At 34.0% G+C, this 12595-nt stretch overlaps 1 protein-coding gene across 2 annotated transcripts in view; it reads right to left on the minus strand.

The window, feature by feature from the left end:
- LOC145681016 (uncharacterized) overlaps positions 1–12595 on the minus strand; it is a 149328-nt gene that overhangs the window by 86896 nt on the left and 49837 nt on the right. For both annotated transcript variants that reach the window (XM_081752296.1, XM_081752295.1), the window contains exon 5: positions 1020–1139. In XM_081752296.1, the coding sequence (XP_081608422.1) occupies positions 1020–1139 (120 nt within the window). The remainder of the gene's footprint in view (positions 1–1019; positions 1140–12595) is intronic.

Raw genomic sequence — 12595 nt, forward strand, 5'->3', positions numbered from 1 at the left:
GGTCATCAAAAAGCGAGGAAAAACTACATTGCAACATGTTATTTCAAATACGAGAAATCGTGGAGTGGTGGTCAACATTAGCTTAAAGGAAGTCATCCACGCGCTATCAAAAAATACTTTCTGTAATATGCACAAAGGATTCCATACAGGACATGATTATTATATATGTTGTGATTTAAAGTGGTCTAAGCCTTGACAGCAGTAAATACGTAATTCGTCGGCGGGAAGTCGAAAATGTTAGGGAACGCCCGTTAATTCTTTTCCTTTTTCCCAAAAATCCATATGAACTCTTTTATCTTACTTTGGCACCTCTTACGGTTTATCGGTATAGTTCATTAATACCATATATATATATTAATTATTGCAACTGTCAATTTGTCTGGAACTCTAAGTACGCATAAGATATCAATTAATAGTTCGAAAGTATGGGTTTTTGTTATCACTTCAGTATTTATTCCATCGTGATAACCCATTTTCATAATTCTCTTTAGATTATAGCACACAAGCTTAAGATGTAAAATTTATTATTATTATTATTATTATTATTATTATTATTATTATTATTATTATTATTATTATTATTGTTATTATTATTATTATTATTATTATTATTATTATTATTATTTTCTGAAAGATATGTACAATATTGAAAATATTTTTATTTCTACTCCATCTTATAGTTAAATCGAAAAAGATGCACCGCTAATATATCATAGGGTAAGTACTATATGATATTAAGTATATATTAGTGTTTTGTGTAGTTACACATTTATCGCAGATTATCTAATCCTCGTCTTCTTATACTTTTGCATATGCCAAACATTCTTCTCACATTGCTCTATTATTTAAAGTTCTATTAATTTAAAGTTCTATTTAGTCTATTTTTCCTGCATTACAACGTGATACAACTTAAATAACTTTATCGAGATAATTGTGTGAAAATGTTCAAAGCGAATAACGTATTCAATTACTACTTTACTAAAAATTAATTATAGCATATGTATGTACATGACACGTACTTATCTTTGATTTCTTCGTTCAGTTTACTTTTCGTTTGATCCAATTCACAATGAAGATGTTCTATTATTGCTTTAGCTTCTTTTTCCTTCTTTGCTTGCTCTTCAGTAAACTCGTTGAACCTTGGAGAATCGAAAGATATAAAGAAATACAAGTGTTAGTCATAAATGACCAAAAATGTATAGTCATGTGAAAACGAGAAAAGGAAAAAAATCTAACTTTCATCTAAGGAAATTCTCTTCTAACACCCACAAGTAGGATATTTTGATACGTAGGCTTATGAGAAAAGTTTTGAATTTTATATAAAATAAATGCCTTTGTTTTTGCAATTGTACCTACGGCTGAATGTACAGGGTGTTTCAAAACAACACCGACAACGTATGGGGGGAGGGGGTTCCCGACATCAAAGTATGACAAAACGTATAGACCAACCTGGGTCCAGAAATCCGTCATTTCGGAGATATAGGCTGTCGAAAACATGAAAAAAATGAACTTTAAAGATGCATAGCTCCAATACTACGGGACCTACCGTAGTCGGGTCAAGACTTCATTTAGGAACTAGTATGTGCCCTATCCAAATATCCGAGTTTCAGAATCTTGTGGTACTTCCGCAACAATTTTTATAGAGATAGTTGCTGAGTATATGCTCATACAAAAACTCCCTCTATAAAAATTGTTGCGTGAGTACCTTGGGATAGCGCACATATTAGTTCCTAAGAGAAGTCTTCATCCAACTAATGTAAGTTTCATAGTATTGGACTATGGACCTCTAAAGTTATTTTTTTTTTATGTTTTCGGCAGCCTATAATTCCAAAATGACGAATTTCTGCACCCAGGTTGGTCTATACTTTTTGTCTTATCTTGGTGTCAGAATCACCTCCCAAACGACGTCGGTGTTGTTTTGAAACACCCTGCATATAACTGCTAAAGATATCCAAAAGTTTTCAAACATGAGTGATCATATAATAAATCAGAATTCGTCGCGGAAACTAACAAAATGTCTAAGACCAACAGTCGTCATGATTTTTAAATACTTACTTGTTAATATATAAAGAAAAGATACTTTAAACTCTACCTAATGTCTTTATTTCGCAGGATATTTAATTCTATTCTCTTGAACTTCCTGTCACTATACTAACAATATTGCCAAGTATTCGTCAATATTTGTGTTCAGTGGTGCTATTAAGCCGGTTCGCACCTGTTTGAAGCCGGTCGGTTGTTAAAATATTTTTAGTTCGTAGAACCGCTTGTTATACCCAGACATAACACTAAATTTCACTTAGTTATACGCAGGAACAGTAAATTTTACCCAGTTATACCCAGGAACAGTAAACTTAGTTTTTAGTTAATATCTTTGTGTTTAGAAATTCTTACAGCTACAGAGTTAAACACATTGAGGCCTTATTCAGAGTCGTTTTGACGTATGTTTAGCATGACACTAAAGGCCTGACTACTGTAGGAAACATATGTTAGTCGAACTCTTTAGTATGGCACTAATAAATCGGCAGAACGACTCTGCATAAGGCCCATGATCTCTAAGATTAAAGTATAAGGTTTATTTCTTAATCTCAAATGCTCAGATATCAAGAATGAGAAGTGAGATCACGTGAATGTAGTGGCGAGGGTGATTTATATTTGAAACACATACATACCATAATCAACAATTGTTGATCCATTGTTGAATTAAGGTCTTTCCAATAATTTTTCACAATCATCTATCTTGAATAATCCGTTTCCAAGATATTCATAATACTACGTAATTTCGTCACATCACCTTGTATTAGGATGCTGTATAGGCCTCTACTTGTCACTTGTGATATCCAGTAAAATATTTGCTTCCATCTACTCTCTCTCTCTACATGTATGTGTACCTGATATATACATATATATAACCGGTTGCTAAGAAATTAGAATAACACCATTGTTGTTCTGTAAGAGCTTTCAACAATGTTGTTGTTTCTATGAAACAATATCGTATTAACTCAGGGTGTTACATGCGCATCCACGGGGATGTAAAAATATTCAGTATTTATATTTACTGGAATATTTGTTTACTATGATATATTGGTTGCCAGTTTTTTTTTTTTTTTTTTTTTTTTTTTTTTTTTTTTTTTTTTTTTTTTAAGGAACAGAAAAAGGGAAAGGTTTGTAAATAGATAGTCTAAATCTATTGGTTGTTGTTTTAAAGTCAAGGTTAAAGGATGAACATCACACAGTACGAGACGTAACTCGACTGATGGGGAGTTGTGACATAACATCACGAGTGCTGGGAGAAGGTTTCGTCCGGGAGGCCTCAAACTACGTAAGTACTTGTGCTTTAATTAACTGTGCTATTATTGTTTCTAATAGTGCTAAAAGTTGCGAGTGTGTTTAATAAATTTGTTCTATTAACTTATTTAACTTTCTATTGCACATATTAATAGCGTGTTAAATTTTCCTCTATTGGATAGTTTTGTTGCTCAGTAAAGTGAAACTAAAATCAGTCGTGACATGTACATTTCTTGGGAAACCGTGTTGGTTTAAATAGCGGTCGTAATTTGTTTAACAGCTTAAATATAAACATACCTTTTGTAATCGAGAAAGACATTTAATAAATGCTTGTTGATTTAAGTCAGATTATATAAAAGAGGGACATAATGTTACAGTAAGTTTCAAAATTGATTTTTATTAATTGTATAAGTAGTGTAGAATAGACTTACGAAATTTGCTGTTCTGGAAGTGTACCTGTTTAATATAAAACAGACAGTAATAAATTAATCCTAAATCAATCATTTAAATTCAGACTAGTTACTAATTGGTTAGTGTTTGCTATTCAGTTACATAAGAAATTAATGCTGAAAGGTTTAAATGAATTTGAAAAGTTGAATTACGTCTATAATGTTGCTTCCTCTTTCGTTATGTTAAGGATGAATATGAAATGTGTAGAATTATTACTTTTTTTTTTAAAGATTCAACTTGCAATTAATTAATATTAAAGTACAAACTCTTCTTTGTCTGTCGTCGTTATAGAAACAGATTCCTTTCCCAATAAAAAGTTATATTTTATATACTCTTTTGGTTTTGCTAAGATAATAGTAAATTTACGTATTTGTGAAAAGTGTGGTTGCAGATGCAAACGATCTTTATTTATGGTATTTTCACTTCGAAAAACTGCAGGAAATAATTGGATCGCTCATTTGTAAAGTCTCAAAATATATATAGTATTGTTTCAAGTCACCTTTAGGTTCGATATTGTATACCAATTCATCTGTCCAGACGGGTTTTGCTAACTTACAATTAGGACTCGGGCTAGTGATCAGAGAATGCGACAAGTGCGAGAATATTTTATTAGAACTCAATTATAATCTAAAAATCAAGCTTTCTGACGTTGAAGTTACTTCTTAGTTTTGGATAATGTAGGTTATCTCCATGAAATGAGTCATCTAAATCTTATTTAACTGCTTTTCATGTTTTGAATTGTCCATTATATCCTAATTTATCATACTCTTTGTTTATGATTTTACTTTCTCCTTGAAAAATATATAAATCGTCTCAGATTTTCATCTCTTTCTCATTTAAATCATTAAGAAAATGTATTCGATGTACTTACTATACAGAGGCTGAATTTTATATTGAACCGAAATCAATGTGCAACTGTACCGCGCATGTACGACCCAACGCCGTGAGATTGCCACGATGCAAGCAACAGTATCTTGTTAGTCACACAGTAGAGCAGTGTGATCAAGCATAGTCTGATGCTGCCGAAACTAAACAGATTCTGGGACAGGTTCATTGTGGTCCTTTCCAACGCTAAATTCACGGAATCGCACATCGTAGAAATGTGTCAAGTGTGTAATTTTCGTGTAGGCTGTGCCACTGTGAATTGTGTTATACGGAAATATGCGGCACAAAGTTCTGGACCCACCACGCCCACACGAGCAGCTAGAACCGTTTCCCAAAAAGGATCATGATTGTGGACTGTTTCTCGTACAGGTGCAAACAGCGTCTCCGAAAAGTGGAGCGAAATATTAAAATCAATGCTGCCTACTACCAATCTCATGTCATGACTGCAATGGACTAGCAAGAAATCCTAACATTGTACGAATAAGACGTGAACCAAGTTGAACTGCACCAAGACAAGGTATTCAGCCACACGGCGAAAACATCGCTGGAATTCTATCGCCGATATGGAACATGAAACTGGAATTTCGCTAATTCCCTTCTCTGACATCCCTGTCAAAAATCTAGACGCCAGCCCAATGATCTTGTGCTTTAAGACTCCTCAAGCGGCGCCTGTCTTATCGTCGAGTTCGCACCGTCTCTGGTCTGTGGAATGGAAACTCCGATACCGGGCAATAGTCAGAAGAGATGATCTGCAGATCGAACACAACTGGTGGTGGAAACATGCCATTTCCTAGGTAAGTGGCACATTCAAATTTGGCTCAATATAAATGAATCAATCTCTGTACAACATGCTAGATCAATTTTAATTTTCTTGCACTGAATTATCTGCATAAGTACTTTATTGTAAAATAGTTTTCTGTAAGTTATTGTGAATTGTTGATATAATTGTCGCTAAATTTTGTTACCTAGATTGCTGATACAGTGACAAGTTTTAATGAATTTTGAAACTTTAATAAAATATTTTATATAAAAAACTTCTCTCAGTGATATAACAGTAAAAAAATACATTTTTAGAAATTTATCCATGAAAAATAAATATTAGCATTTTAATAGCAAATTAAGATGTTAAAAATTGTTACAATGAAAAGAAGAAGATCAATGATTAACACGACTTTAATCCATACCAGACATTAGAAGAAACTTCAGTATATTTTGAGACATATAAATTCCATTTTAAAAATTTTAGAGGTATAATTACTAAATTTTCTATGAAAACTTAAGGTCATGGGACATCCAAGTTAAATAACATGATAATATCCTCCATTTACGATAATTTATGCAGAAGTTTAAGAATCTTACGTACGTTTTTAAAATTTCTAATATAACTTTTTTTAAAATGTTTTTATTTTGTATTATGAATGTTAAACTTGACGTTTAGAATTTTAAAACGCACTGTTTAATTATGCAATATTTGTATTTAAAATGCAGAATTGAACTCAGCAAAATTACTAGCTACAGCTAGCATTAACAACATGCAAATAGCAATTCTCTGACGTACGCAAGAATTGCCAGACAAAATGAACAATTAACATAACATTACATGTTGTTAAAGCTGTATTGCAAATGTTGAACAGGATACTATAAATTAGAACAAATAAGAAAATTCATGAGAAACAATTTGAACTTAAAAATTATAAGTGATCAAGAGTTATTTCCTTTAGAGTAATCAGTGAAAGATTATAAAACAAGGAAAGGAAATAAAATTTAAAACGGTCTTTGACCAACTGAACTAGGATATTTTAATGGAAATGCTAACGAAGGTTGAGTTAGAATAGAGGAATTGAAGCGTCATAAGAACTTTAAATATAAATCAATTTTAAGAGTTGTATTAAAGGGCAGAAAAAGTTCAATTAGATCGGGAATTTAGATATTGGGTTTCATCAGCATTATTCAATATCTATGTAGAGGATTTATTCAGGATAGACTAGTTAAGCATATTTGCTTCGCAGATATAGCTCTTGCAGAATTTCAAATTAAGTCTAGCAGAACCAGAATGTGCCAAAGCTGGATTGGAATTTGAGGAAAAGCTGTGAAGAAACTAAAAGACTACTAAAACTAAAAAAAAAAAAAAAAAAAAAGAAAAAAAATTATTGTGATTGATATACAAGTATATATCTAGTCACCATGAACCTTCAGACATTGCTGGTAGTGCGGTACAAGCTTTCGTATACCCTCTGTGTAAAGATGTGCCGCCTGAGAGTGCAGCTAGTCCACAACTGATGTCTTGAGCACTTCACTATCGTTAAAACACATTGATGTAAGCTACTTTTTCAAGTGAAGAAAAATAAAACGCTTGGGGCAAGGTCGGGGCTTTAAGAGGGATAATTGAATAGTTTCCATCGAAATCTTTAAATTGTCTCAATACGAGCAACTGTGTGTGGGCATGAATTGTCATGGATCAGAATAATTCTAGATCGTAGCATTCCTCTCCACCGATTTTGGATGACACGTTACAGATTATTCAGTGTTTGGCAATACATATCTGCGTAATTTTTCGTTCTGGTTCCAAGAATTCTACAAGAATCACACCTTTTGGCCCCAAAACACGGTTGCTATGATTTTGTGAGCTGATGATGTTTAAATTTCTTTTCTTTATAGTGTTACCATTGCATTGACTGCTGCTTCGACTCTTCAGTGGTGTACGATATCCAGGTTTCATACCTCGTCACCGTGTGAGAAAAGATGTTATCCCCCTTCCTTCCTCCAGCGGGCCAAAAGAGCTGTCATTTCAGCAGATGTCATTCTTTGCTCTTTGTGAGTATCTACTAGATTTTTGACACCACCTCGCACACAGTTCGTGATAACCCAGCTTGTCAGTTACAATTCGATGCATTGATTTCACACACACTTCTGGAAACTCTTTAGCGAAATTAGTTATTGTGAATTGGCAACTGAATCGGACTTTCTCGTTAATGCGTTCTACCAGATCGTCCTTTTGAACACTAGGCTTTCCGCTACGCTCATCGTCATGAACATTGGAAACCTTTCCCAAAATTCTGTGTACCAATCCCTGGCCTTCCCTTTACTCATTATTGTCGGTCTGTAAATGCACATAACTCCCAGATGGATGTTGGTTACATTCTATCCTATGGCGTTGAGAAATCTTATGACATATCTCATTTCACATCTTGCGGCGTTTGTATTTCGGCAGCCATTTCATCTTATTGCTATTCGCAGGTACGCGATTTCACTTGGGCGATTCTATCTCTGGTGCAAGCACAGAATCCTAAGGTATGCTCCTTCGGATGCTCAACTTCATCAGTGTTGCGAAATCCGTGTAAAATATCGGCCATTTTTTTAGCATGCGCCTCATATCTTACTTCAAATTCTAATTTCTGATTGATTATTGTATTTTCTAGCTTCTGGTTCTCTCCTGGAGCTTTGTTCACGAAGATTAAAAATAGGAGTGAGAAAACTAAAAACGCCAATGAAATATTAAAGAATGAATTCACCGTCGAAGATTAATGTAGATACATTTTATGAAATCTGTTACGGTTCATTCCTCAAGTGGCAGTGTGGCTCATTGTGAAACAGTGAGGTCAAATTGTGTCTTCCTTTTTCTGGAAGGAAATGGATGCCAACTAATGCTGATGCTTTCATTGTACAAGCGCTCAAAACATTGTTTTAGTTACAGTTTTACATTCATTATTCAATAAACTCTTATCTACGTTAAGTTTTTACAGTAAATGTTTCGAAAAACAGTCTTTGAGTATCATTTTTGGCTCCAAATCCGAAATTTACAATATTATGTTGTATTGCAATTTTTGCGTTTATTAAGTAATCAAAGTTTGAAAAGATTCAGATAGATGTTTTTTCAAGTGTTTTGTTCTTTGACACGCAGTTGTAATTTTTTTTGAGTCATACCTATGTAGTCTGTATTTTATTTTATACACCTCTGGTTTTTTTTTCATTAAAACATGTGTAAAGCTCTTAAATTGTTTGGCATATTTCTCCGAAGGTCTTTTCTAGAGTAAGATTAATGCTATGCGTAAATCGACTTTTTTAAAAAAAAAAAAAATCAATAGTTATCTATCTAGAAAATATATGTAGTCCAATCCATTTCTTAACAATAATCTCGGTTCCGCGGGGTCAAATCCTAAATTCCTTTTAAACTAATTTTACTAATTTAATAAGCTAGATAGAAGAACTCTACCCATCCTTAAGAAATTAATCAATGTCCTTCCTTAAATTTGGTTAAGCCTTATAGTTCGCAGAATAAAGTTTCTTCATAAGTTCGTTTTGATAACTAATGAATGCGCGGATCTATAGTGAATATACTACATGTCTAGAATGGGTTTATGATGAATATTACTGACAAACTTGTAATTATATCGTCTAACTTTAAGATCTAAAATCTAAGTTACCCTCCTTTTCATGTTCCAGGATAAATTTTAAGCTAGGATGAATCTAAAGATATTATTTTTAAAAGTGCTCAGAACTAGGTTAGCCAAAAGAGGCAAAAGGTTATCCATGACTAATCCACTTGGTGAAATGCATTGTTTTCGAAAACTGAAAACTTCCAAGCAACTTTAGTATTTCATTATTTTGGCAATGTTCAACTTCTTCCGTTACAGTGTTTAATTTTCCATTACAAAGCGAGCCAGTTATTAGTACTAGAAACAGATTATACATACCAATGTTGATAAAGCTCAACTATCATAAGGCGGCGCGAACAGGTTGCCGCAAGTAATATTGACTTGTGGCAAATGCTATACTGAAAGATGCAACATGAAATTACAATACGTAGATTTCGATGTTATGTGCTTGGCAACCGAAAGAACAAACCTCATACATTTCTGTTTCTGCCACGTATTTCGGTCGGTCATCAGAATACATTGCACATTTTAATAATTCTCACTCTTCCTGTAGTACATCAACATTCCATTTCATAAATAAATAAATAAAAAACGTAGCTCGCGCACTACTCAAAATAAGTACGTAATTTCTGATGTTTACCTAGGATTCTTTTTCACCTATAGGGACTGCTCTCTGGCCACTACTGCTCAATGACACAGTTCTTCAAAAAGAACGAAGAGAAACCTCAATATGGGAATCTGCTCCTCTGTGACTATACCTCTGAATATTATTTTACAAAGCTTTTGAAAATATGAGTGGGCACATTAATATATAACCTTAATCTTGTAAGGTTTTGTCTGGATCTTTCTTGCTTTGCGTAGAGTAAGTTCACAAGTTTGATACAGTAGAACGTTGTGAACTGTTTGTTGTAACCTATTGAAGTATTTCTATGTTATTTCACTCTGTCACTTTCCTTTGTGGGTAATATGTACGAGTGCTTTAATTTTTACTTATATCTTTCAGCAACTAATCGTATATACTGTACGCAGAGAATTATCCCCTTCACATTAGACTTACACTCTTGTTAATTGTGATAGTCTAATAGAAGTAGTACAGGTTTCTCAGAAGTAGGATTTGCGAACTCTAAATATTTACGTATTAAACCAAACCAAAAACTTTCCTTATTTATCCAGCCACTCTCGTGATACACAACAAATAAACCGAGGTGCATCATCCATCAACATAGGATTTTCCGCTTTCCTGGCTAAAACAAATATGGCGGACACAACCATAACGTACAAAACGGACCAGCCGCGTTTATACATATTTTTGTAGTCACTAAAACCCCCTTTTCTGATGATGTTAAAGCATCTACTTGTTTTTTTTTTTTTTTCACAAAGAACGCAAGCACTTTAGACGGCTTATTGGGTATCATCATGATGCCTGTCTCGTTAACATTATAAATATCATTCGGAGACAAATGATATTGTTTAAAAAATACTCCAATAGATCAAATATTTTTTAACAGTCTCGCGATTAAATCCGTTTGCTCTAGCCATTGATGTCTTCTCAGGATAAAGCAAAGAAAGGTTAGGATGCCTAGAGAGAAAACCGTACAGCCAGCATTTTCCAACAATCTTCTTGTCCCTGTTAAACGAGTAGGAAATACGGTTCACTTCAGTTAACTCAAACGCAAGAGAACGTAAATCGGTTAGTGTCAGGCCAAAAAGTCTTTCTTCTAGTGTTAGTATGTGCTGGACTGTAATACGCAGCCTTACGCAGACTAATACTCGAGCTATAAGTAAATTATAATGATGTTACATGTCGTCTAAAATGGGGACGTCCCCAATTTGTACTACCTTCTATGTCCCAGTTTTGGCAGAATGTGACATACATGGAAAAACATGGCTTGCTATGTTCATAGGTTAGATATCCTAATAAGTGAAACATGTAAACAATAGCTTAAATGTAATGAATGCATTAGTGTATTTGCCAAATTTATTTCTACATGTAATCAGGGAGTAAGTCAAATAGGAGAAAGGCGACACATCGAAACCTATTTCGCAAAAAAAAAAAAAAAAAAAAAAAAAAAAAAACCTTCAAAGCAATACACTCCACCCAAAATGTACAGTGATGTTTATATTCCTGCCCAAAATGGTGTAATTGTTGTCTTGAACAATAATGCATAGCCTTGCCGCTGTAAGCAGCGCCAATCATGTAGAAACAGCATGTCCCCCTTTGAACTGCCGTCCCCGTTTTATACAACTCTCCCCTATATATATAATCATTATATACAATGTCAGAGATGCACAATGAGGCTTTAAACGTCATCGGACTGCGCACAATTTCTGTAGAAACATATGAATGAATCATTTAATATGAAGAAAAAGATATTTAGTGATTTGAGACAGCTTTTCATTGCAATTTCCGGTAAGTATCAACAAATTTGGAAGTCCAGCTATTTTAATAAATAGTTAGTAATCAGTGATGTCGCCAGGGGGTACGCAAGAACCCTGAAAGAACACTTTCGCACGAGCATTCTTTATGTAGGCCTATGTATCCATTGAAATTAGTATTTAAGATAAACGTTTTACGAAGAAGGTGAAATCTATTGAAATATGTTTTAGTGATGTTGTTATCCTGAAAAAAAAAAAAAAAAAAAAACTCCAGTTGCGAGTTTTCCGCCTTTTTGAATAAATAGCCGTAGTCCAGTGCAATTACGACAAAAATCGATTCAACTTAAGATTTTTTAAAAGATTAAACCTGTTAGAATATGCTAAATGTATTGATAAACTAAAACAGTCCCAAAACTCTAGTTGGTTTTCCATAATTTATGCGGCCAATTGTATGAGCGATATGTGAGGTTTATCACAAAACACTAAGGTAAATAATGTATTGTACTGTACCTATTGATGATTATGATGGTGGACTTAGCGTAAAGGATATAAAACACTGGACATGATCAAAGAAACCATGAATACGCGTGATCGTTCAGGACAACATCCATGTTGTTTGTTTATCTTAACAGGAATTTCTTTCTAACACAAAGAACAAATCCGAATTGATATCACGTATGACGAAATACATCGAGAAATCTGGTTGTACCGTACACCAGTCACCTGGAGATGCAGACACAATAGTGTTAATCGCAACAAATCTTGCAAAATCTAGCTAGTCTGTAATAGTGGGATAAGATTCAGATATTTTGGTTCTGATGGCAGCACTCGAAACAGCTGAGACTTACATGTTTATTCCTGGCTCGAAGCCACATGTACAGCAGTACCAAGCTTCAGAGAGTATTGGGAGATATGAACTGCATTTTATTTCTGCATGCCTTCACTGGTTGTGATACAACTGCTGCTCCACACAGTAAAGGGAAGAAAGTTGCGTACAAAATACTGGGAAAAAAATGAACTGCGTCGAGAAATGGATGTTTTCAAGAACCCAACATCATGTGCTGATGATGTGGCAGCTGCTGGAGAAAAATATTCTTAGCGTTATATAGATGTGCAGAGAAAGAAAATCTGGATTGTACGAGATTCTGCATTTACAAAAAGATTGTATCCAAACAACGCATGAGTGGCACTTTCAACTTAGCAGTATTATCTCCAACAACAGC

This window comes from Thermobia domestica, chromosome 3 (assembly GCF_964235325.1).
Source record: "Thermobia domestica chromosome 3, izTheDome1.hap1.1, whole genome shotgun sequence".
NCBI classification, from domain to species: Eukaryota; Metazoa; Arthropoda; class Insecta; order Zygentoma; family Lepismatidae; genus Thermobia; species Thermobia domestica.